Source organism: Nannospalax galili, unplaced genomic scaffold, assembly GCF_000622305.1.
Source record: "Nannospalax galili isolate Female #2095 unplaced genomic scaffold, S.galili_v1.0 scaffold889, whole genome shotgun sequence".
Lineage (NCBI taxonomy): Eukaryota > Metazoa > Chordata > Mammalia > Rodentia > Spalacidae > Nannospalax > Nannospalax galili.
Window position 1 is genome coordinate 836773 of NW_008360167.1, and position 18549 is coordinate 855321.

The window sequence follows — 18549 nt, forward strand, 5'->3', positions numbered from 1 at the left end:
ACATTATATAAAAATGATGAGGCAGTACGTTATATGGCTTTATTAAATATTGTGGTTTATTTTATTTTTGAAACAGTTCCTCTCACCCCATCATGGGGTGGCCCCTCCAACCCACTAAAGTGATCTGGAATGACCTTGAACTTGTGATCTTCCTGACTTCACTTTCTTGGTGCTATTCAGTACTGGGATTACAGACCTGAGCCACCATACCAGAATTTTTGTTGTTTGGGCAATGGTTATGGATCTTGTGGGGGCCAGTGATACATTTGAGTGTTTTGCCTGCATGTATGTAAGTACACCATGTTTGTGCATGCCCTTGGGGGCCAGAAGAAGGCATTGGATCCCCCTGGAACTGGAGTTAGAGGTGGTTTTGAGCCACTGATATAGGTGCTGGGAACTGGACTCCAGTCCTTTGCAAGAGCAGTGCATGCTCATCACTGCTGAGCTCTTTCTCCAGCCCCCTCTTAATTTGTTCTTTTTACACAGCTGAATAGCATATTTATGAACAGGATTTTTTTCTGTTGTATTTTATGTACCACTCAGCACTTAATGTACATTTCCATTGTTTCTACTCTGGCTTTTATGAGTAGGCTTCTGGGAACATTCATGTATAATTTTTTCTTCATTGTTTTTATTTACATGCCATGGTGCACATGTGGAGGTCAAAGCACAACCTGTGGGAGTTGGTTCTTTCCTTCCACCATATGGATTGTAGGGATCAAACTCGTGTTATCAGGCTTGACAGCAAGCACCTTTACCCACTGAGCCATTTCACCAGCCCTAACCTACCTTTTAATGATGAATATTTAGATTGTAGGGTTCTTTATGGATAGGGATCAGTTTGGTTTGGCTTGCTATTGCAAAGAAAATAAATATTCTTTTATTTTTATTTTTAATTATATGCATGGATATGCCTATGATATGCATGTGATGTGCATGTAAACACAGATGCCCATAGAGGCTAGAGCCACCAGATCCCCCTTGGAGCTTGTCTTAGTTTGTTTCTTCATTGCTGTGACAAAACACTCTGACCACTACCAACTTGGGGAGGAAAGGGTTTATTTAGCTTACAACTCCCAGGTTGCAGTTCATCAGGGAGCCCAAGGTAGGAACTCAGGGCAGGAACCTGGAGGCAGGAGCTGGAACACAGGCCATGGAGGAACGCTGCTTACTAGCTTGCCCCCCTGGCTCCTGCTCAGCCTGCTTTCTTATGCAACACAGGCCCACCTGCCCATGGGTGGCACCACCCACAGTGGGCTGGACCCTCCCACATCATTCATCAAGAAGATGCCCCTCAGACATGGCCACAGGCCAGTCCAATAGAGGCAGTTCCCCAACTGAGGCTCCCTCAGCCCAGGTGTGTCAAGTTGACACTAAAGCTATCCAGCACAGAGCTGGAGTTAGAGGCTGCCTGATGTAGGTGCTGAGAACCAAACTAAGGTTCTCTAGAAGAGCAGCATGTACTCTTAACCGCTGAGCCATCTCCCCAGCCCCTTCAGTAAATATTCTTAATGCATTTGTGTCTTTGAATGCATAAAATGTTAATTTATACCCTAAATTACTAATAGTGGAATTGCTTAGTCATACGATATATGCAGTATTAACTTTTACAGGTATTATTAAAATTGCCTTCCAATTCATACTTTCACCAGAAACACAAAAATACATATAACTTGAGAAACGCTCACCTGACAAAAATTTTCTTGCCCAAGCACTAGTTCAGGTCTACAAAGCTAAGATAATCACTTGAATGGGTACAGTAAATGTTTTCCCCTGATTGTGATTTACTCTTTAATTCATTTGTTCTTTACATATTGCTCCTAGGGCTGACCAATCCTATCTTCTACTCCTTTCTTTAGATATTACATTGTATTGACTCATTTGTTCATTTACATATTGTTCCTAGGGCTGACCAATCCTATCTTCTACTCCTTTCTTTAGATATTACATTGTATTGACTCATTTGTTCATTTACATATTGTTCCTAGGGCTGACCAATCCTATCTTCTACTCCTTTCTTTAGATATTACATTGTATTGACTCATTTGTTCATTTACATATTGTTCCTAGGGCTGACCAATCCTATGTTCTACTTCTTTCTTTAGATATTACTTTATATTAGTAGTGCCATATTTTCCAGACTAAAGAACTGTTCTCTTTAAGGTTTAAAGTCTCAAACTTAGATTTTTAACCTGTTGTTGTCATCTTGTTGTGTTGTGTTTAATGATTTGACTGTCAAATGTTTTTGAGTTTATCTTTTTTGTTTTGTTTTTCATAAATTCCCTTAAAGGAGTTAAAAAAATTGGGTTTTTATAATTAGCAACCTGATGAAAAAGTGGTAAAATGCTTACCTTAGAAACACAAGGCCCTGATTTTGGTCCCTAGCACTGTAAGAAAAAACAAAAAGCTTCACAGCCAGACCTATGGAACTAGCCTGTAATCCAAGCTACCGGGAGGCTAAGTAGGAGATCCAAGTCCAAGACCTGCTGAACTGTAGAGTAAGTTCAAGGCCAGCCTGAATAACTTAGAAGGAAAAGTATAGAGAAGGGCTGGGGATAGACATATAGCTCAGTAGTAGAGCACTCAGATAGCATGATGAAGACCTGGGTTCAATCCCTACCATGGGGGAGGAGAGGAGAAAGTAAGGCTAGGGGTATGGCTCAGTGGTAGAGCATTGGCTCTCTATCAGGTCCCTGTGTCTGATCCCTAGACGTACTCAAAAGGTCTATAGCATCTGACAAGAATGTCTTCCAAGACTGTTCTTGGCTGTCTGCACTCTTTGCCCTAGTACTTCTGATGTAGCAAAATCTTGAGTTCAAGGCCAGGCAGGGCTACATGGGCAAAATCAGGTGTGGGGGAATAGGTAAGACCTATGTCGATTGCTGCATTTCATTTGAAAGTGTATTATTTATTTTGTGTGTGCACATGTGTGCAGGTGTCTACAGAGGCCAGAAGAGGGTCTCGGAGCCCCTGGAACTGTTTTTAAAAGCAACTAGAGTTACTAACCTGGGTCCCAGGAACCAACAAGTGCTCTAACCCTCTGAATCATCTTTCCAGCCCCATACTTTACAACTTTTAAGTCAAAACTCGTAGAAAAGCCAGATTTAGTGGCTGTGATCACTTCCATCACTCACCTGTATTCCCAGCAACTCAAAGGCAGGAAGATCATGACTTTGAAGCCAACTTGGGCTATATAGCAAGTCCATGTCAATAAGTAAATAAACAAACAAAAATATTGTAGACATTTTCAGTGGAATAACATTGTCATTAATAAATGTTCTCAAAGTATGTAATTGCCAGCCTATGCTATTTGGCACATACACAAAAAAACTTAAATGCTATGGTGTGGTTTGTTTCTAGAGTTAAAAAAAAATCTTGAATATATTATAATGTATTACTGTTATTTGTGCATTCTTATAATAATTATTTTAGGTCTACTGGCTATTCGGAGGTGATAGTTGTGGTTGGAGGCTGTGAACGAGTTGGAGGATTTAATCTTCCATACACTGAATGCTATGATCCAGTAACAGGAGAGTGGAAGTCCTTGGCTAAGCTTCCAGAATTTACCAAATCAGAGTATGCAGTCTGTGCACTAAGGAATGATATTCTTGTTTCAGGTAAATAAATAATTATTACAGTTAGCTACAGCTTTTTGCTTTGGACACAAGTTGACTGTTTAAAAAAAATAGTATCTTGTTGAATGTGAAATGAATACTTAAGGCAAATCAGTTTATATGACAAAATTGAAATTGACTTTTTACCCTTAAATCAGAATGATTTACAAAAGATCTACCAGAAATGCTTTTGGTCATCATATTTTAAACGCTTTCAGATATGCTTACAGTTATGCTTTAGCTTTTACCACCTTAAATATTTTTTAAGGATTGCTATCAACTGTGCAAAATCTGAAGTATTCATGCAACTAAGCATTTCTAATTTGCCTGTGTTTTCTGAAATTCTTTCCCAAAGTTTATGAACTAGAATTTTTCTGTGAAATTCTTAACTTGAACTTATTCATTATATGTGATATAGTTCTTCTGAACTCAGACAAAAATGACAGATTTACAAAAACAGTAAGTATATCTATGCTTGGAAGTCTGTTACTAGACAAAATGAATTTACCAAGGTTGCAAATTATATACTACCCAGTGATTGATACTACAACATATACCTTATTTTGTACAATAGTGTGGTTTTCAGAACATCTGGTTGTAGTCATCTGATGCCAGATTTGTAAAACTCACCTTTTAGATTTTATTATTGAGGGTTTATCATCATTATTTCTAAGATAACAGTTGGTAAATTTTAAATCCGCTCTGTATAATGATTTCTATTAGGCTGTAAAAGATTCCTTCTTTCATAACTATTGAGTTAAATTCTCAGCTTCTTTAATTGAATGAATCAATTTTATGTTCTCTTTACCTATGTCTTGGTGGCATAAATCCCTTGTCATATTTAGTGACGTGCATTGTTTTACATTTAAAGGTGGAAGAATCAATAGCCGTGATGTTTGGATTTATAACTCACAGTTAAACATTTGGATCAGAGTTGCTTCTCTAAATAAAGGCAGATGGCGTCACAAAATGGCTGTCCTTCTTGGTAAAGTAAGAGAAACAACCTTTTATTACTACTACTGATACAAGTCCAGAATAAATGCCATGGCTAAATCTTATATTTCCCTCTGAATGGTTTAGATTCAAATTGTATGTCCTTCCATTCCTAACCACAATTAAACTGAAGACATAAACAATATGACACTAGTTTTTGAATAGATATTTTGTTCTCATTTCAAATTGGTAGCAGAACAGCACATTTCTCATGTATCATTGGAGTTCAAATGCCTAAGAACTAGAAAAGAAAGGCATTATATCAAATACAAAAATAGGCCAGTATCTAGTCCACATAACTTTTTTCCCTTTTACTGACCTTGGCTGTCAAGCAGAAAAAAACATTTATCTTAGGTGATGGTTTTTTTTTAATTTGTAAAAGTAGGGGCAAAACAAATTTTAAAACTAATGTAAACTCACTAACATAATTTTTTATTGAATTTTTGTGTATTTCATACAGAGAAATCATCTTTATACCCCCTCTTCCCCTTTGTCATCCTCCCACAGCCCTTCCACTGGAGTTCATACATTCTGGCCCAGAGCTCACTATGTAGACCAGGGTGGCCTTGAACTCACAGAGATCTGCCTGCCTCAGCCTCTGCCTCCTGAGTGCTGAGATTAAAGGCATACGCCACCATGCCTGGCCCATTAACTGTATGGGAGGGAGAGAGGGAGAGGGAGGGAGGGAGGGGAGGGGAAGGGAGGAGAGGAGAGGAGAGGGGAGGAGAGGAGAGGGGGGAGGGGGGGCACACTTGCATTTGCCACTACATGCACCTGTGTACACATGGAGGCCAGGGTAGGGCATCAAGGGTCCTGCTCCATAACTCTCTGCCTTATGCAGGTTATCTCACGAACGCAGAGCTAGGATACCAGCCAGCAAGCAAGCCCCAGTGATCTCCTGTCTCTACCTCCCATAGTGTTGGGGTTATAGGCTGTGGCGCCACACCTAGCTTTTTAAATGGGTACTAGGGATTTGAACTCAGATCTTGATGTGTATATGACAAGCACTCTTACTTGCTGAGCCATCTCCTCAGTCCCCTCACCAATATTATTTATTTATTTACTTTTGGTCTTTTTTGAGACAGGCTCTCCCTGTAGCCCCAGCTGGCCTGGAACTCACTGTGTAGACTAGGCTGGCCTCAAACTCATAGAGATCCACCTGCCTCTGTCTCCCAAGTGCTGGTAAAGGCATGTGCCACCATTCACCAACATATTTTAAAGGAAATATGTTATTGATGAATGAATATCATTATATATCTACACAGACATACATAGCATTAAAATATATGCAACTTGGAAGCCAAACACGGTGATATACACCTGTAATTCCAGCTCTCAGGAGGCTGAGGCAGGCAATTCACAAATGCCAGACCAGGCTGGGCTATATAATGAGAACCTGTCTGAAAAAAAAATTACAAATAAGGCCAGTCTGGTCTACATAGGGAGTTCCAGGCCAGCCAGAACAACATAGTAAGACCCTGTCTAAACAAAAAGAAAGGAAAGAGAGGGAGGGAAGAGGAGGGGAGGGGAGCGGAGGGGAGGAATACACACACACACACACACACACACACACACACACAAAATTTGGGTTCTGAACCATCTGCTGTCCTTATTAACCTGAGAATTACTAGTGATTCTGTAAATTAGTGGTTTCCAGACTCTTTTTAAGGCACTGAACCCCTTTTAAACATTAAATATATAAAGATACACCAGTTGTAACAGTTGAAATTGGAATTGTTAGCCATTCCCTGCCACTGTCTATATCACTTTGTCTAAAACCACCTCAAATTAATGGTCAGTCTAAGTGAAAGCAGAATACTTGATTACAAATGAGTCTTCAGTTGATCCCCCCCCCCTTTCTAAAAAGGTGCTCTCTTAGGTTCTACTAGGACATACTACAGAGCAACCAGTGAAAAATCAACTTCTGTAGTCCAATCAGAGGTGACTGCCCTAGTGGTTCTTGCCTCTCAGCCTTCTTTCCTTATTTTCCCCACAGAGGCTTTTTGAAACCTTAATATAACAGAATACTAGAGTGCCTCAAAACAACTTAAAAACTATTTAGCTGGGCACAGTTATCCAGTTATCCATACCTATCGTTCTAGCACTTGGGAGACAGAGACACACAGGACAATCAGAAGTTTAAGACGAGCCTGGACCATATAGTAAATTTGGGGCCACCTTGGACTGTGTATCCTAGCTCAAAAAAAACCAAAAGTGAAAAAGCAGAGGGGGGCGTGTGGATTATAAGCTCAATATTTATTATACATGTGTGTGAAAATGTCCTGGGACCAGGAGTGGTCATCCATACCTTTAATTTCAGCTCTCAGGAGGCAAAGGCAGGCAGCTCTCTTGAGATTGAGGCTAGCCTGGTGTACGTAGTAGGTTCCAGTCCAGCTGTGGCTATAGGGAGACCCCCAAAAAGACCAAAAACAAGAAATAATGTCCTGGGGCTGAAGAGGTGGCATTTAAGAGCATGTACTACTCAAATTCAGAGGACCTGAATTTGATTCCCAGCACTCACATCACGCATCTCACAACTGGCTGTAACTCCAAGGGATCAGAAGCCATTCACCTCTGAGGGCACCTGCACTCAAAGGCCCACACACAGACAACACATACAAATAATTAAAAATAGTAATAAATATTTTAAAAAGTGAACTTATATACAGTAAATATACACAATGAGGGAAAAATTGTTAAAAGAATTAAAGTATGTTTAAACAATGAAAAGTTAGTCAGCATGGTGGTGCATGCCTTTAATCTCAACATGGGAGGCAGGAGGATCTCTGAGTTCAAGGCCACCCATCTACATAGTTAGTTCTGGGGGTTAGGGAGAGGTAGTTTAGTGGTTAAGAGCCACTTGCTGCTCTTCCAGAGGACTGGAGTTCGATTCCCAGCACCCATCTCCAGCTCCTGGGGATCTGACATCCTCTTTTGGTCTATGTGGGTACCCACATACAGGTGGTATATACCCATATAGACAAAAATAAAATAATATCTTTATTTTTTAAAAGTCAAAATATCCTTTGGTTTTTAGATTTTAGTGTGTGTGTGTATGTATGTGTGTGTTTGCCTGCATGTATGTAAGTACACCTTTGTCATGCAAATGCCCACAGAGGGTGTCAGATTCCCTGGAACTGGAGTTACAGGTGGTTGATAGCTATGTGCTAGGAATTGAGCCTGGGTCCTCTACAAGAGTAGTCATTGCTCTTAACCACTGAGCCATCTCTCCAGCCCCTATCCTTTGGTTTTTAAAGATTATTTTTAATGTCTCTATGTATGTGTATGCCATTTGTGGGTACCCAAAGCGATCAGAGGAAGACATTGGATCCCCTGAAGTTGAAGGTACAGGCAGCTCTGAGCCACCTAATGTAGGTGCTAGGAATGAAACTCCAGTCCTGTGGAAGAGCAGCAAAAGTTAACTGCTGAGCCACTTCTCCAGTCTACTATTGGTTTGCTAACAGGATCTCAACATAATCCAGAGATCAGTCTTTGAATTCAAAGTCTTTGTAACTGAGGGTGACTGTAAAGTCCTGATCCTCCTGCTACCACTTCCAAAGTATTGGAATTAACAAGCATATGCCACCATGCTTGGAGTCAGTATCCTTAAAAAAAAATAGTAATAATTTAGGCTCAGTGAATAAAGTGTTTGTCACACAAGTTGGGAGGCTCTAAGTTTGAGTTTCCATAACCTATGTAAAGCCAGGAACAGTAGCTCACATCTGTAGTCTAAGCACTTCTGTGGCAAGATGAGAGGTGGAGACAGAAAAATCCTTGGAAACCCATCCAAAACTCTAGTTCCAGGGGATCCAACACCCTCTTCTGGCATCTTAGGCACTGCATTGCACATAGTACAGTTACATACATGTAGACAAAATACTCATATACATAAAAATTAATAAAACAATTTTAAGCAAATGTTCTCTATAAGGAAATTTAAGATGGTATAGAATATAGAATCTTAGAGCAAGAAAGAATTATAAGAAATATGAGCCTGACTTGGTGGCACATGCCTGTAATTCCAGCACCCAGGATGCTGAGGAATGAGAAGAGCAAATGAGGCCATATCAAGAAAGAAACTTGGGCCTTTTAGAGTTTTGGGGTTTGTTTGTTTGTTTGTTTTGGGTTTTTTTTTTTTTTTTTTTTTGATATAGGGTTTCCCTATAACCCCAGCTGGCCTGGAACTCACTATGTAGACCAGGCTGGCCTCCATATCTAACAAGATCTGCCTGCCTCTGCCTCTGCTCCGAGTGCTGGGATTAAAGGCATGTACCATTCCCAGTAGACTTTTTTAAAATTTTTTTTATGCGTATGAGTGTATTGCCTGTGTGTATGTAGTGCACCTATGTCATGCTGTGCCCAGTTGTGCAGTGCCCATGGAGGTCAAAGAGGGTGTCGGATCCCCTGGTACTACGTACCATTGTTAGTTAAACAAATGAGGTCCTGTGCAAGAACAGTCAGTGCTGTTTAACTGCTGAGAAATCTCTCCAGCCTTTTATCTTGATCTAGAAGCCTTTTATCTTGATGCTCATGGCGTGTTTTTTTCACTGACATGTGTAGGGATACACCATAGTTTTTCTTGTTTTATTTTTTAATTTATTTATTTTTACACCCACTTCCCAGATAGCACCCTCCCATAGCCTCCCTCCCCCCACTAGAGCCCTTATACTCTGATATCCCTGCTACTGCCTGCTGTGTTGTTAGCACCCCCAGCCATTCCCCACTACTTGCCCTTCTGGTGAATCTAGTCAGCCTATCTAGAGGTCTTTGTTTTAGGAGGGTCAGCTGTTCCTCCTCTAGCGGTAATCTATTGTTTTGTATGTAGTTTTGAGACAGGGTCTCCCTGTAGCTCCAGTTGGCCTGGAACTCACTATGTAGACCAGGCTGGCCTTGAACTCACAGAGATCCGCCTGCTTCTGCCTTCTGAGTCCTGGGATTAAAGATGTGTACCACCGTGCTCAGTGATACATCATAGCTTGATCTCTAAAGTTTAATAATATGCTGGGCGATGTTGCCGCTGCCCACTCCCGAGCCCCTTGGGGGTGGGGGTAAGAAGACGCAGAGTCAACACTACAGACTCCGGGAGTCGGACAAGTGGCAAAACAGACTCATTTATTGTGGATATTGGGCATGCCTGTATACCCCCTCCTGGTGTCCCATTGGTCCCTCGACTGCTCCGTGCTGCGCTGTCTCTCTCTCTCAGTGGTCTCTCTCGTCACGTTTTCTTGCGTCAGCTGTTTCTCCCTGGTCAGGCAGATTTCAGGTTGGCTTAAGAGGGAGTAACTGTTGTGCATATGCCGTAGCATGTTTACCAGGCCTGTCAGCACTTCCTCCTACATATCCAACCCTTTTATTTATTTATATGCATCACTCCTGTGGGAGCTGGGGTGCTTGGCCCTGACCTTGTTGACCCCACCTCAGAGAGCCTCCAGCATGAGGGACTGTGCCTGTCTTAGGTTGGCTTGTCAAGCAAGCTCTTACCCGTCATTGACTACCAGTCCTGGAGGGAGGTGTTCTCTGGCCAGGAGCATGCGGGGTGGGGATGGAAGGCTGATCATACCGTGGCCTCTTCAGTGATACTGAGCCATGCCTGGGCTGCCTCATGAGGGGGTTCACGTCCTGTATGTTGGAGGGCCATGAGAACTTGCAGGGTAGCCAGGTTGACAGTGCGCTGACCGCCGGATATTCTGTAGGAGACCCGCTGCAGGCATGGAACACCAGGAGCATTACCCAACACCAGATTTTAGAGAGTTGTCCTGTTGTTTCACAGGGTCTTTGGTTGCTGGACAGACATCCCTCGTTGGGATCCTTATTGGGGCTGTTTGTGTCCTGGGGAAAAACATAAGCATATCCTCTGCCACGGGTGAGCAGGGATGCAGGCTTTTGCCAAGTTAATGTGATGGGATCGTGCCATCTGACAAGGTGCAAGGGTGTAGGTTGGGGGAGTGACGCCCAGTGTTTATAGGTGGGACTCATTCCCTTGTCATCAAAGGTGAAGAAGTTAAGATGAAGCAAAGTCTCTATCAGGGCCAAATGTGGGTCACGCCTAGATTCAGGAGAGGTAACCTTGGCCAGAAGAGCTTTGAGAGACCTGTTGGTTCTCTCTACAATGGCCTGTCCCTGTGGATTATAGGGGATGCCGAAGGTATGGGTAATTTTCCAGGAAGCCACAAAGGAGTTAAATTGTTGAGAGGCATATGCTGGGCCATTGTCTGTCTTTAGGGCCCAGGGAATGCCCATAACTAACATAGCTGATTTTAATGCCTTGATTGCATGCGAGGCCTTCTCCCCCATTAGAGCCATAGCATGTACAAATGAGGAGCAAGTGTCCACGATCACATGAACATATTTAAGGTTTCCAAAAAGTGGATGATGTGTGACATCCATTTGCCATATAGCATTAGATAGGAGGCCTCTAGGATTGACTCCTCCCCTATTAAGTGGGCCTAGCGGTGCCAAGGGTGTGCAAGTAGCACAAGATCTGACCAAATGTTTACATTGTGAGATGGCAAGTTCTGGCAGGGGCTTGTGTATACTTTGTGGGGAGAGATGAAACTGTTGGTGCAATGCTCTAGCCTGTTCAAGAAGTCCTAAATCGACAGACATAATCATTTTATCTAAGTCATTGCCCTTCATGAGGATTCTGGGCAGTCCTGTGTGTGATTTTATATGGGAGATATACCAAGGCTGGGCCCTATGCTCCAAAATGTCCTGGCATGACTGCATAGTGACATGGAGGGGATTAGTGTGGTCCTTAAAGAAAAAGACAGTGTCCTGATGGCCAGTACTGCATACTGGCTATCTGAGAAGATGTTGACAGGCTCTGACTGGCATTCCATAAAGATTTTTAGAAGTCCTAGGAGTTCCCCCAACTGTACTGAGCCAGGGTTAGGGATTATATAAGTGAAGTCTTCTTTGCCTGGGTGCTGGAGAAGGACCCCAAACTTAAGTTTGTTGGCGTCTGAGAATGCCATTGTTGCATGTGAGATTGGGGAAGAGCTAGGGGTACTATGAGGTTTAATCTCAATGGGGAAATAGCTTAAAGCTGTCAATCTCTTATCCTGAGGGGGGTGATTATCAAGAGTTCCACTATACCCAGAGACCATCTCCTGGAAGTTGATGGGGTCCACCCATAATGACTGTGAGTAGAGGAGTGAAAAGGGAAGAATGATTTTGTCAGGCTATTGTATGTTCTTCTTGTTAGGTTTCTAGCTTTGAGGGCTAAACGGAAGGCAAGTTTGAACTTGGAGGTGATCTTATGTAAGTCAGAATGTGCTTGATGCAGCCACATAAGTGGACCCGTCTGCCAAATCACACTAGGACCCCTTTTGGGGTCCAGAGTATTATCACTAAGAGGGATTCATCCAGACAATGTCCAGAGAGACTGAGGTAAGGAGGGAAGAAATTCTTTGTAAAAGAGCCTTGGCCTCTAATGTAAGTCTAATTTTTGAGGAGGGGCATGAAGGTCCCTCCAGGAGGGAGAACAGGGCATGCATTTCTTGATCTGGGATTGGCAGGAACAGTTTAAGCCAGTTAACTACAGCATAACTGTTGTAACTCCGTGAGGGAGTAAGCATCCTTAAGGGACAGTGCACAAGCCAGCGGGCGGATCTGTTTAGAAATGGAGAATCCTAAAAAAGGCATATGGGGGGAGCAATTGGATCTTTTCAAGGGCCACCTTCAGTTTGAGGTTCATTAGGTCTTTTAAGAGTGTAGAAAATACTTCCTTGAGTCGGGACAACATGGGGTGGGCCAATATGTCATCCATGTAGTGGACAAGCAAGACATCCTCAGGGGCATTGCAGAGAGCCTCATTCACATAGAGCTGGCAGATGGTGGGACTATTCTTCATTCCCTGGGGGAGGACAGTCCACTGATATCTCTTGGCAGGCCTCTGCATATTGGGTTCCCAGACAGTAAATTCAAAGTGACATTTATCCTGGGGCATGAGGGGAATTTGGAAGAAGCAGTCCTTAATATCTAAAACCATAACATGTTAAGAGGGGAGTATAGCACTAGGGTGTGGCAAGCCTGCTTGGGTGGTTCCCATTTTTTTCCATTTGTTCATTGATTGCTCTTAAATCCTGTAGGAGTCTATATTTACCTGACCATTTCTTTATAACAAATATAGGAGTATTATGTCTGCTTGTCGAGGGCTCTAAATATCCCAACCAGAGTTGCTCCTTGACCAGTTCCTTAAGGGCAGACAACTTTGGGTCAGTGATTGGCCACTGCTCCACCCAGACGTCTGTATCTGAGAGCCAAGTCAAGGGAATGGGATCTGGCGCTATCTTTGGCAATGGCTCATGGTGGGCAGTGGCCTCTAGAATTGGGGGTGGTTCTGGGAATGGTCCAGACATCCCAAGAGGCCTATCTTGTCATGGGTAATGATATCATTAAAGAAGGCACAGTCGTCAGTGGTTAGGACTGTTCCCATGTCCTCCAAAATGTCCCTTCCCCAAAGATTGCGAGGGACATTAGCCACTATTGGGAAAAATGAGCCCTGGTTGCCGTCAAGATCCTTCCAATGTACCAGCTGGGCTGTAGCCCTGGTAGCCTGTTGGCCTCCCATTCCGGTGACTGGGGGGCCTGGCTTAAACTTCCAGTGAGGGAATCTGAGTGCCTCGGTTTCCATGAGGATGGTGACATCTGCTCCCATGTCAACCAGCCCTTTAACGGGCAGACCATCAAGATAAACAGTCATCATGGGTGAGTGAGGGAAAAAAGGCAGATTCCAATATACCTTGGGGTTGGAACTTGACCCTCTTACTGGCGGGGCTGAGGGTTGCCTCGCTGGGAGTTTAAATTCGCTCTGTTGGGTTATTGAGCGCCTGAGGGCTGGGAGTGGTAGTTGCGGGCCCTGTGAAAGCCCTTGTTGCATTTTGGCCTGCGGGTCTTAGGACACACATTGGGACAATCACGGTGCAGGTGGCCAAGTTTGCCACAGCCCCAGCAGGTGCGATGGGGGGGTTGGCCCCCTTTGAGCAGTTGTTGGATCGCTGTCTGTCTGACAAGAGGGCATCAAGGGAGGCGGTCAGAGCTGCAATGGGACTGGAGGCAGGATCGAGATCTCTGGTAGCTAAAACCCATTTGTGGATATCATCATTGTGGACAGCTGCCACCACATTACAAGTGGGGGCATTGAGGCCTTCCCAGGTTAATTGTTTGATAAGCATATCTCGTGTAGGGCCAGGATCGACCCTACGTTCAACTGCCTCTGGAACTCTTGTAAGAAAGTCAGTGAAAGATTCCCTGGATTGTTGGACGAGATTGCGAAAGTATGCAGACAGGTCCCTCGGGGTACATGCTTTAAGGGCCTTGAAGGCCAGATCCAATACCTGCTGAAAGTAAGCATAGGCACCTATTGTAGACTGGGAAACAGGGTCAGTGTACTGACCACAACCCGTGAGCATATCCAGGGTTATATTGAGGCCATATTAGAGATTGAGCTGAGCCTGTGTTTCGGCCTGGTCATCATAGGCAGAGCACCAGTTAAGGAATGCAGAGAGCTCCAGGACGGCTCTAAGAAGGTGATACCAATCATAATGGGTTTGCAGTTGAATGACCCATTTGCGAAAGACCTGCTCAAAATAGGGAGAATCTGGGCCTGACTCATTCGTTGCCTTTCAAATCAAGGAGAGATCTGTAAGAGGGGTAGGTATCCAGGGCTGATTTGCTGCATTGGGCCCTACATTAATGGGGTAAACCTCAGGGTGTTGTCCCGGAGCCTCTCACTGACCCAGCGCCGGCAGGTGGTGAGGTAATGGACAGATTGGCATTAGCTTGCTCTTGACAGTATTTGTTGTGGGCGGCAATGACCTCCTCTGGGGAGGAGGACTTAAGACAGGCTATAATAGCGAGCAGGATGGGAACAAAAGGAGCAGAAGAGATAACCCCTGACCCTATCTCGCACTTTCTTGTGAGAAAGAGGACTCGCATCCATAAGTCTGGTTCCCACATATTTTCTGGGGATATCCAAGGGGCCAAGATTGCAGCCTCATTCCAAAAGTCCTCCAACTCAGCAGACTTAACCTTGAGCCCTCTGGTAACTAAGAGGGATTTCAGGGCACGGACCTGGGTTACTTACAGTAAGAGGGAAGGTTGCCCATTTCGGTGAACCTTAGACAGACAAAACAGAGTGTGTGTTGGACCAAAATGTCTTGTGCTTAGTGGGGGACTTCTGTGGTTCATCAGGCCACAGCCGTATGCCCACACAGTGTCTCCCATCTGGGAGCGTCTTTCGGGAGAACAGTCCAGGTTCCATCTCCTGGGGGTCATCCCTTATGTGGAGATGCCAGGCGAACCGAAACCAAAAGAGTATACCTTCCTAACACTAAGACAAATGAACATAAAGAGAGAGAGAGACCCTTATGCTTACCTCTCGAGAGGGCAAAGAACACAAAACGCAAAGGGGCCAACTTACCAAAAATACACCAAATGGGGCACCAAACCATGCCACGAAGAAAAAGGGGACTCGGTGGGACTTCTCCAGCGTGAGAAAGCCCCATGTTGGGCACCAGATGTTGCCACCACCCACTCCCGAGCCCCTTGGGGGTGGGGGTAAGAAGGCGCAGAGTCAACGGCACAGACTCCAGGAGTCCGGCAAGTGGCAAAACAGACTCGTTTATTGCAGATATTGGGCATGCCTATATACCCCCTCCCGGTGTCCCATTGGTCCCTCAGCTGCTCCGAGCTGCGCTGTCTCTCTCTCAGTGGTCTCTCTCGTTATGTGTTCTTGCGTCAGCTGTTTCTCCCTGGTCAGGCAGATTTCAGGTTGGCTTAAGGGGAAGTAACTGTTGCACATGCGCGATAGCATGTTTACCAGGCCTGTCAGCACTTCCTCCTACAGGGCATTATATCTCACACTGGTAAATGTAGACTTGGAAGCCTGAAACAGGAGGATTGCCCGAAGTTTGAGGACAGCCTAGGCTACAGTGTGAGACCTTGCCTCAAAAACACAAATGAGGGAGGGGAGAATATAATTAAAATATGTAATTGTATCTGTCTCTTTAAGTATATACATGTGTGTGGAAGTGCCCTCAGAGGAGGGAGTGTCAGAGCTCCTGGAGCTAGAGTTACAGGCAGTTCTGAGCTGCCTAATGTGGGTGCTGGGAACTCAACTCCAGTCCCCTGAAAGAGCAGCAAGAGCCCTTCAGGGTTAAGCCACCTCTCCTGTACGTTTACATTTTTTGGAGGCAGGATGGAAATATACATAGTGTGAAAAGTGTACAATAGAAGTGGCATTGGCTACTGAGATTTCAAGGCACACAAATGTTAGAATTGAATTACAAGGAGTGAAGTTTGGCTTTGCACCTTATGCATTCATTGGTGAGCCATTAAAAGGAACTGATGAAATGTTTTAGAAAGGTTGATATGAGATTTTGAGTATATATTTCATAAAATGATGTGAAGCCTCAAGTTGGGTGGTGACAATGGGAAACCAAGGAAGGGAGGGACAGGTATGAGAGAGGCTGTGGAAGACATAGTTGGACTTTACAGTTAGATATGGCAAGTAGAGTTGATGATGATTGTTCAGTAAAAGAAACATGGCTGTTAAACTGGAAAACTTGATTTAAAAGTTTGTAATATATCCATCCCATGATTCATAATGGGTTATTCTGCATGTAAACCAAATAGCTGTCTTATTTATTGGCTTAACTGTCATGCAGAGGTATTTCCCCACCTTTTAGTTGTGTATGGAAGCTCTTTGAGCTCAGTGTGTATCAGGTACTTTGTAGACACTGTAGGTGCTAAAAGATAAGCCTTGCCTTTGGAGCCCTCACACACTAGTAATCCTGACAGTATTTTAATTTCATAGCTTCATTACTTTGTAATAATCAAATACTTCATGTTTGAATGAACATAACATAAAAAAACTTATCCTGAAGGGTGTGGTGAAGATTTGTTCTTGAACAGGAGTTTTTGTTGTTGTTGTTGTTGTTTTAAGCATTTATATACAAAGCATGGATATGCAGTAAGTTAAAAAATACACAATATATCTGTCAATTAAAATTTGGGGGTTGGAGAGATGGCTCAGCAGTTAAGAACACTGATTGTTCTTGCAGAAGACCCAGGTTTGAATCCCAACACCCACCTTGTCCACAGCTAACAGCTGTCCGTAACTCCAGTTCCAGGGGATCTGACAGCCTCTTCTGACCTCCACAGGCACTGCATGACATGGGTACACTTACCTGTATGCAGGCAATACACGCATACACATAAAATAAAAATAATAAAATTAAAAAAAAATTTCATTGAAGGGGGCTATTGAAAGAAGAAATGCCTGAAAAGACTCCTTAATGGTGATGGGAGGAGGGGTGCTAAAAATGAAAATAGTCAGAACTTTGAGCTGAACACATTGCAATTACAGTTATTAAGGACTTTAATGTTTTTATATATTTTTATTTTATGTGTATGTATTTTGCCTGCATTTATGTAAGTGCACCACATGCATGCAATGCCCATGGAGGTCAGAAGAGGGCATCAACTCCCCTGGAGAAGGCATTCAGGATGGTTGTTAGCCATCAAGTGTATGCTGGGACCTGAACCCTGTCCTCTGCAAGAATAGCCAGTGCTCTTAACCACTGAGCAATCTTTCCAGCCCCTATCAAGGACTTTCATGAGAACTTTAATATTCTTAATTCTTTTAGCCAACTAGACCAAAATTTAGACTTGTGATAATTAAGATTCTTTTCTGTGTGTTCTACATATAGGTATATGTTGTCGGAGGCTACGATGGGCAGAACAGACTTAGCAGCGTAGAGTGTTACGATTCCTTTTCAAATCGTTGGACAGAAGTTGCTCCCCTTAAAGAAGCAGTGAGCTCTCCTGCTGTGACAAGCTGTGTAGGAAAATTGTTTGTGATTGGTGGCGGACCTGATGATAATACTTGTTCTGATAAGGTGAGCCATGTTCTTAAGTAAATTGCCCAGTATATATATAAGGAAAAGACAGATGTTTTTCTATTTGTCTAAAAAAGACAAACGTTCAGTAGATAGCTAGGTCACTTAATGTGAGGGATCTTTTAAAAATTGTCTCGTATCCTGTTCTTTTGAAGAAAACATTGAATTTTGAATTGACAAAATGAGACCCTAATATAACTAACAATTTGCTATATAACAAGTGTGAGTAAACCTTTTTGAAATGAGACTGATTTCAGTGTTGAAATTTTTTTGCTATCTACAGAATTTAAAAATTACATGGAACACAAATTAATTAGCAAAGGTTAATCATTTTCTTTATACCTCGAAGGGTTTTTCAGAATAAAAAAAGAGGAAAGGCAGATCCTGTAGAGTAAAGAGAGAATGCTCAGAGTAACTACAATTATTGAACACTTTGGGACATGGTGCTCCTGGCATTTCAGGAACACCATGTTTAGTCTGGAGAAAAATGTCTGATAGCTAATTGGTTTAGCAATGATGACAAAATTTCATCAGTCAGTACTTTTTCTTATTTTAATTTTAATATGTCGCTGGGCATGGTGGTGCATACCTTTAATCCCAGCACTTGGGAGGCAGAAACAGCTGGATCTTTGTGAGTTCAAGGTCAGCCTGTTCTACAAAGCAAGTTCCAGGCCAGATGGGGCTACAGGGGAACCCTGTCTCAAAAAGACCAAAATAATTTTTTTAAATATGTCATCAAATGTTATCTCTAGGGTCAGTGAGATGGCTCAGCAGGAAAAGGTGCTTACCACCAAACTTGACAATTTGAGTTTGCTCCCCATATCCCACAGAAAGAAGGAGATACCTGACTCTGAAAGTTGTCTCTGACCACCACATGCACACCATGGCAATAAATAAATAAATAAGTAAATAAATGAATAAATAAGTAAATAAATAAATACCTGAAAAAAAATTTTTTTTATCTTTTTGAGACAGGGTCTCCCTGTAGCCCCAGCTGCCCTGGAACTGGCTATGTAGACCAGGCTGGCCTTGAACTCACA

The 18549-nt window shown here is 43.1% G+C and overlaps 1 protein-coding gene across 4 annotated transcripts in view; it reads left to right on the forward strand.

Annotated features, from left to right (window-relative positions):
- Klhl24 (kelch like family member 24) overlaps window positions 1-18549 on the forward strand; it is a 43855-nt gene that overhangs the window by 15544 nt on the left and 9762 nt on the right. For all 4 annotated transcript variants that reach the window (XM_008824169.3, XM_008824168.3, XM_017795867.2 and 1 more), the window contains 3 exons: window positions 3433-3617; window positions 4486-4604; window positions 17321-17509. In XM_008824169.3, the coding sequence (XP_008822391.1) occupies window positions 3433-3617; window positions 4486-4604; window positions 17321-17509 (493 nt within the window). The remainder of the gene's footprint in view (window positions 1-3432; window positions 3618-4485; window positions 4605-17320; window positions 17510-18549) is intronic.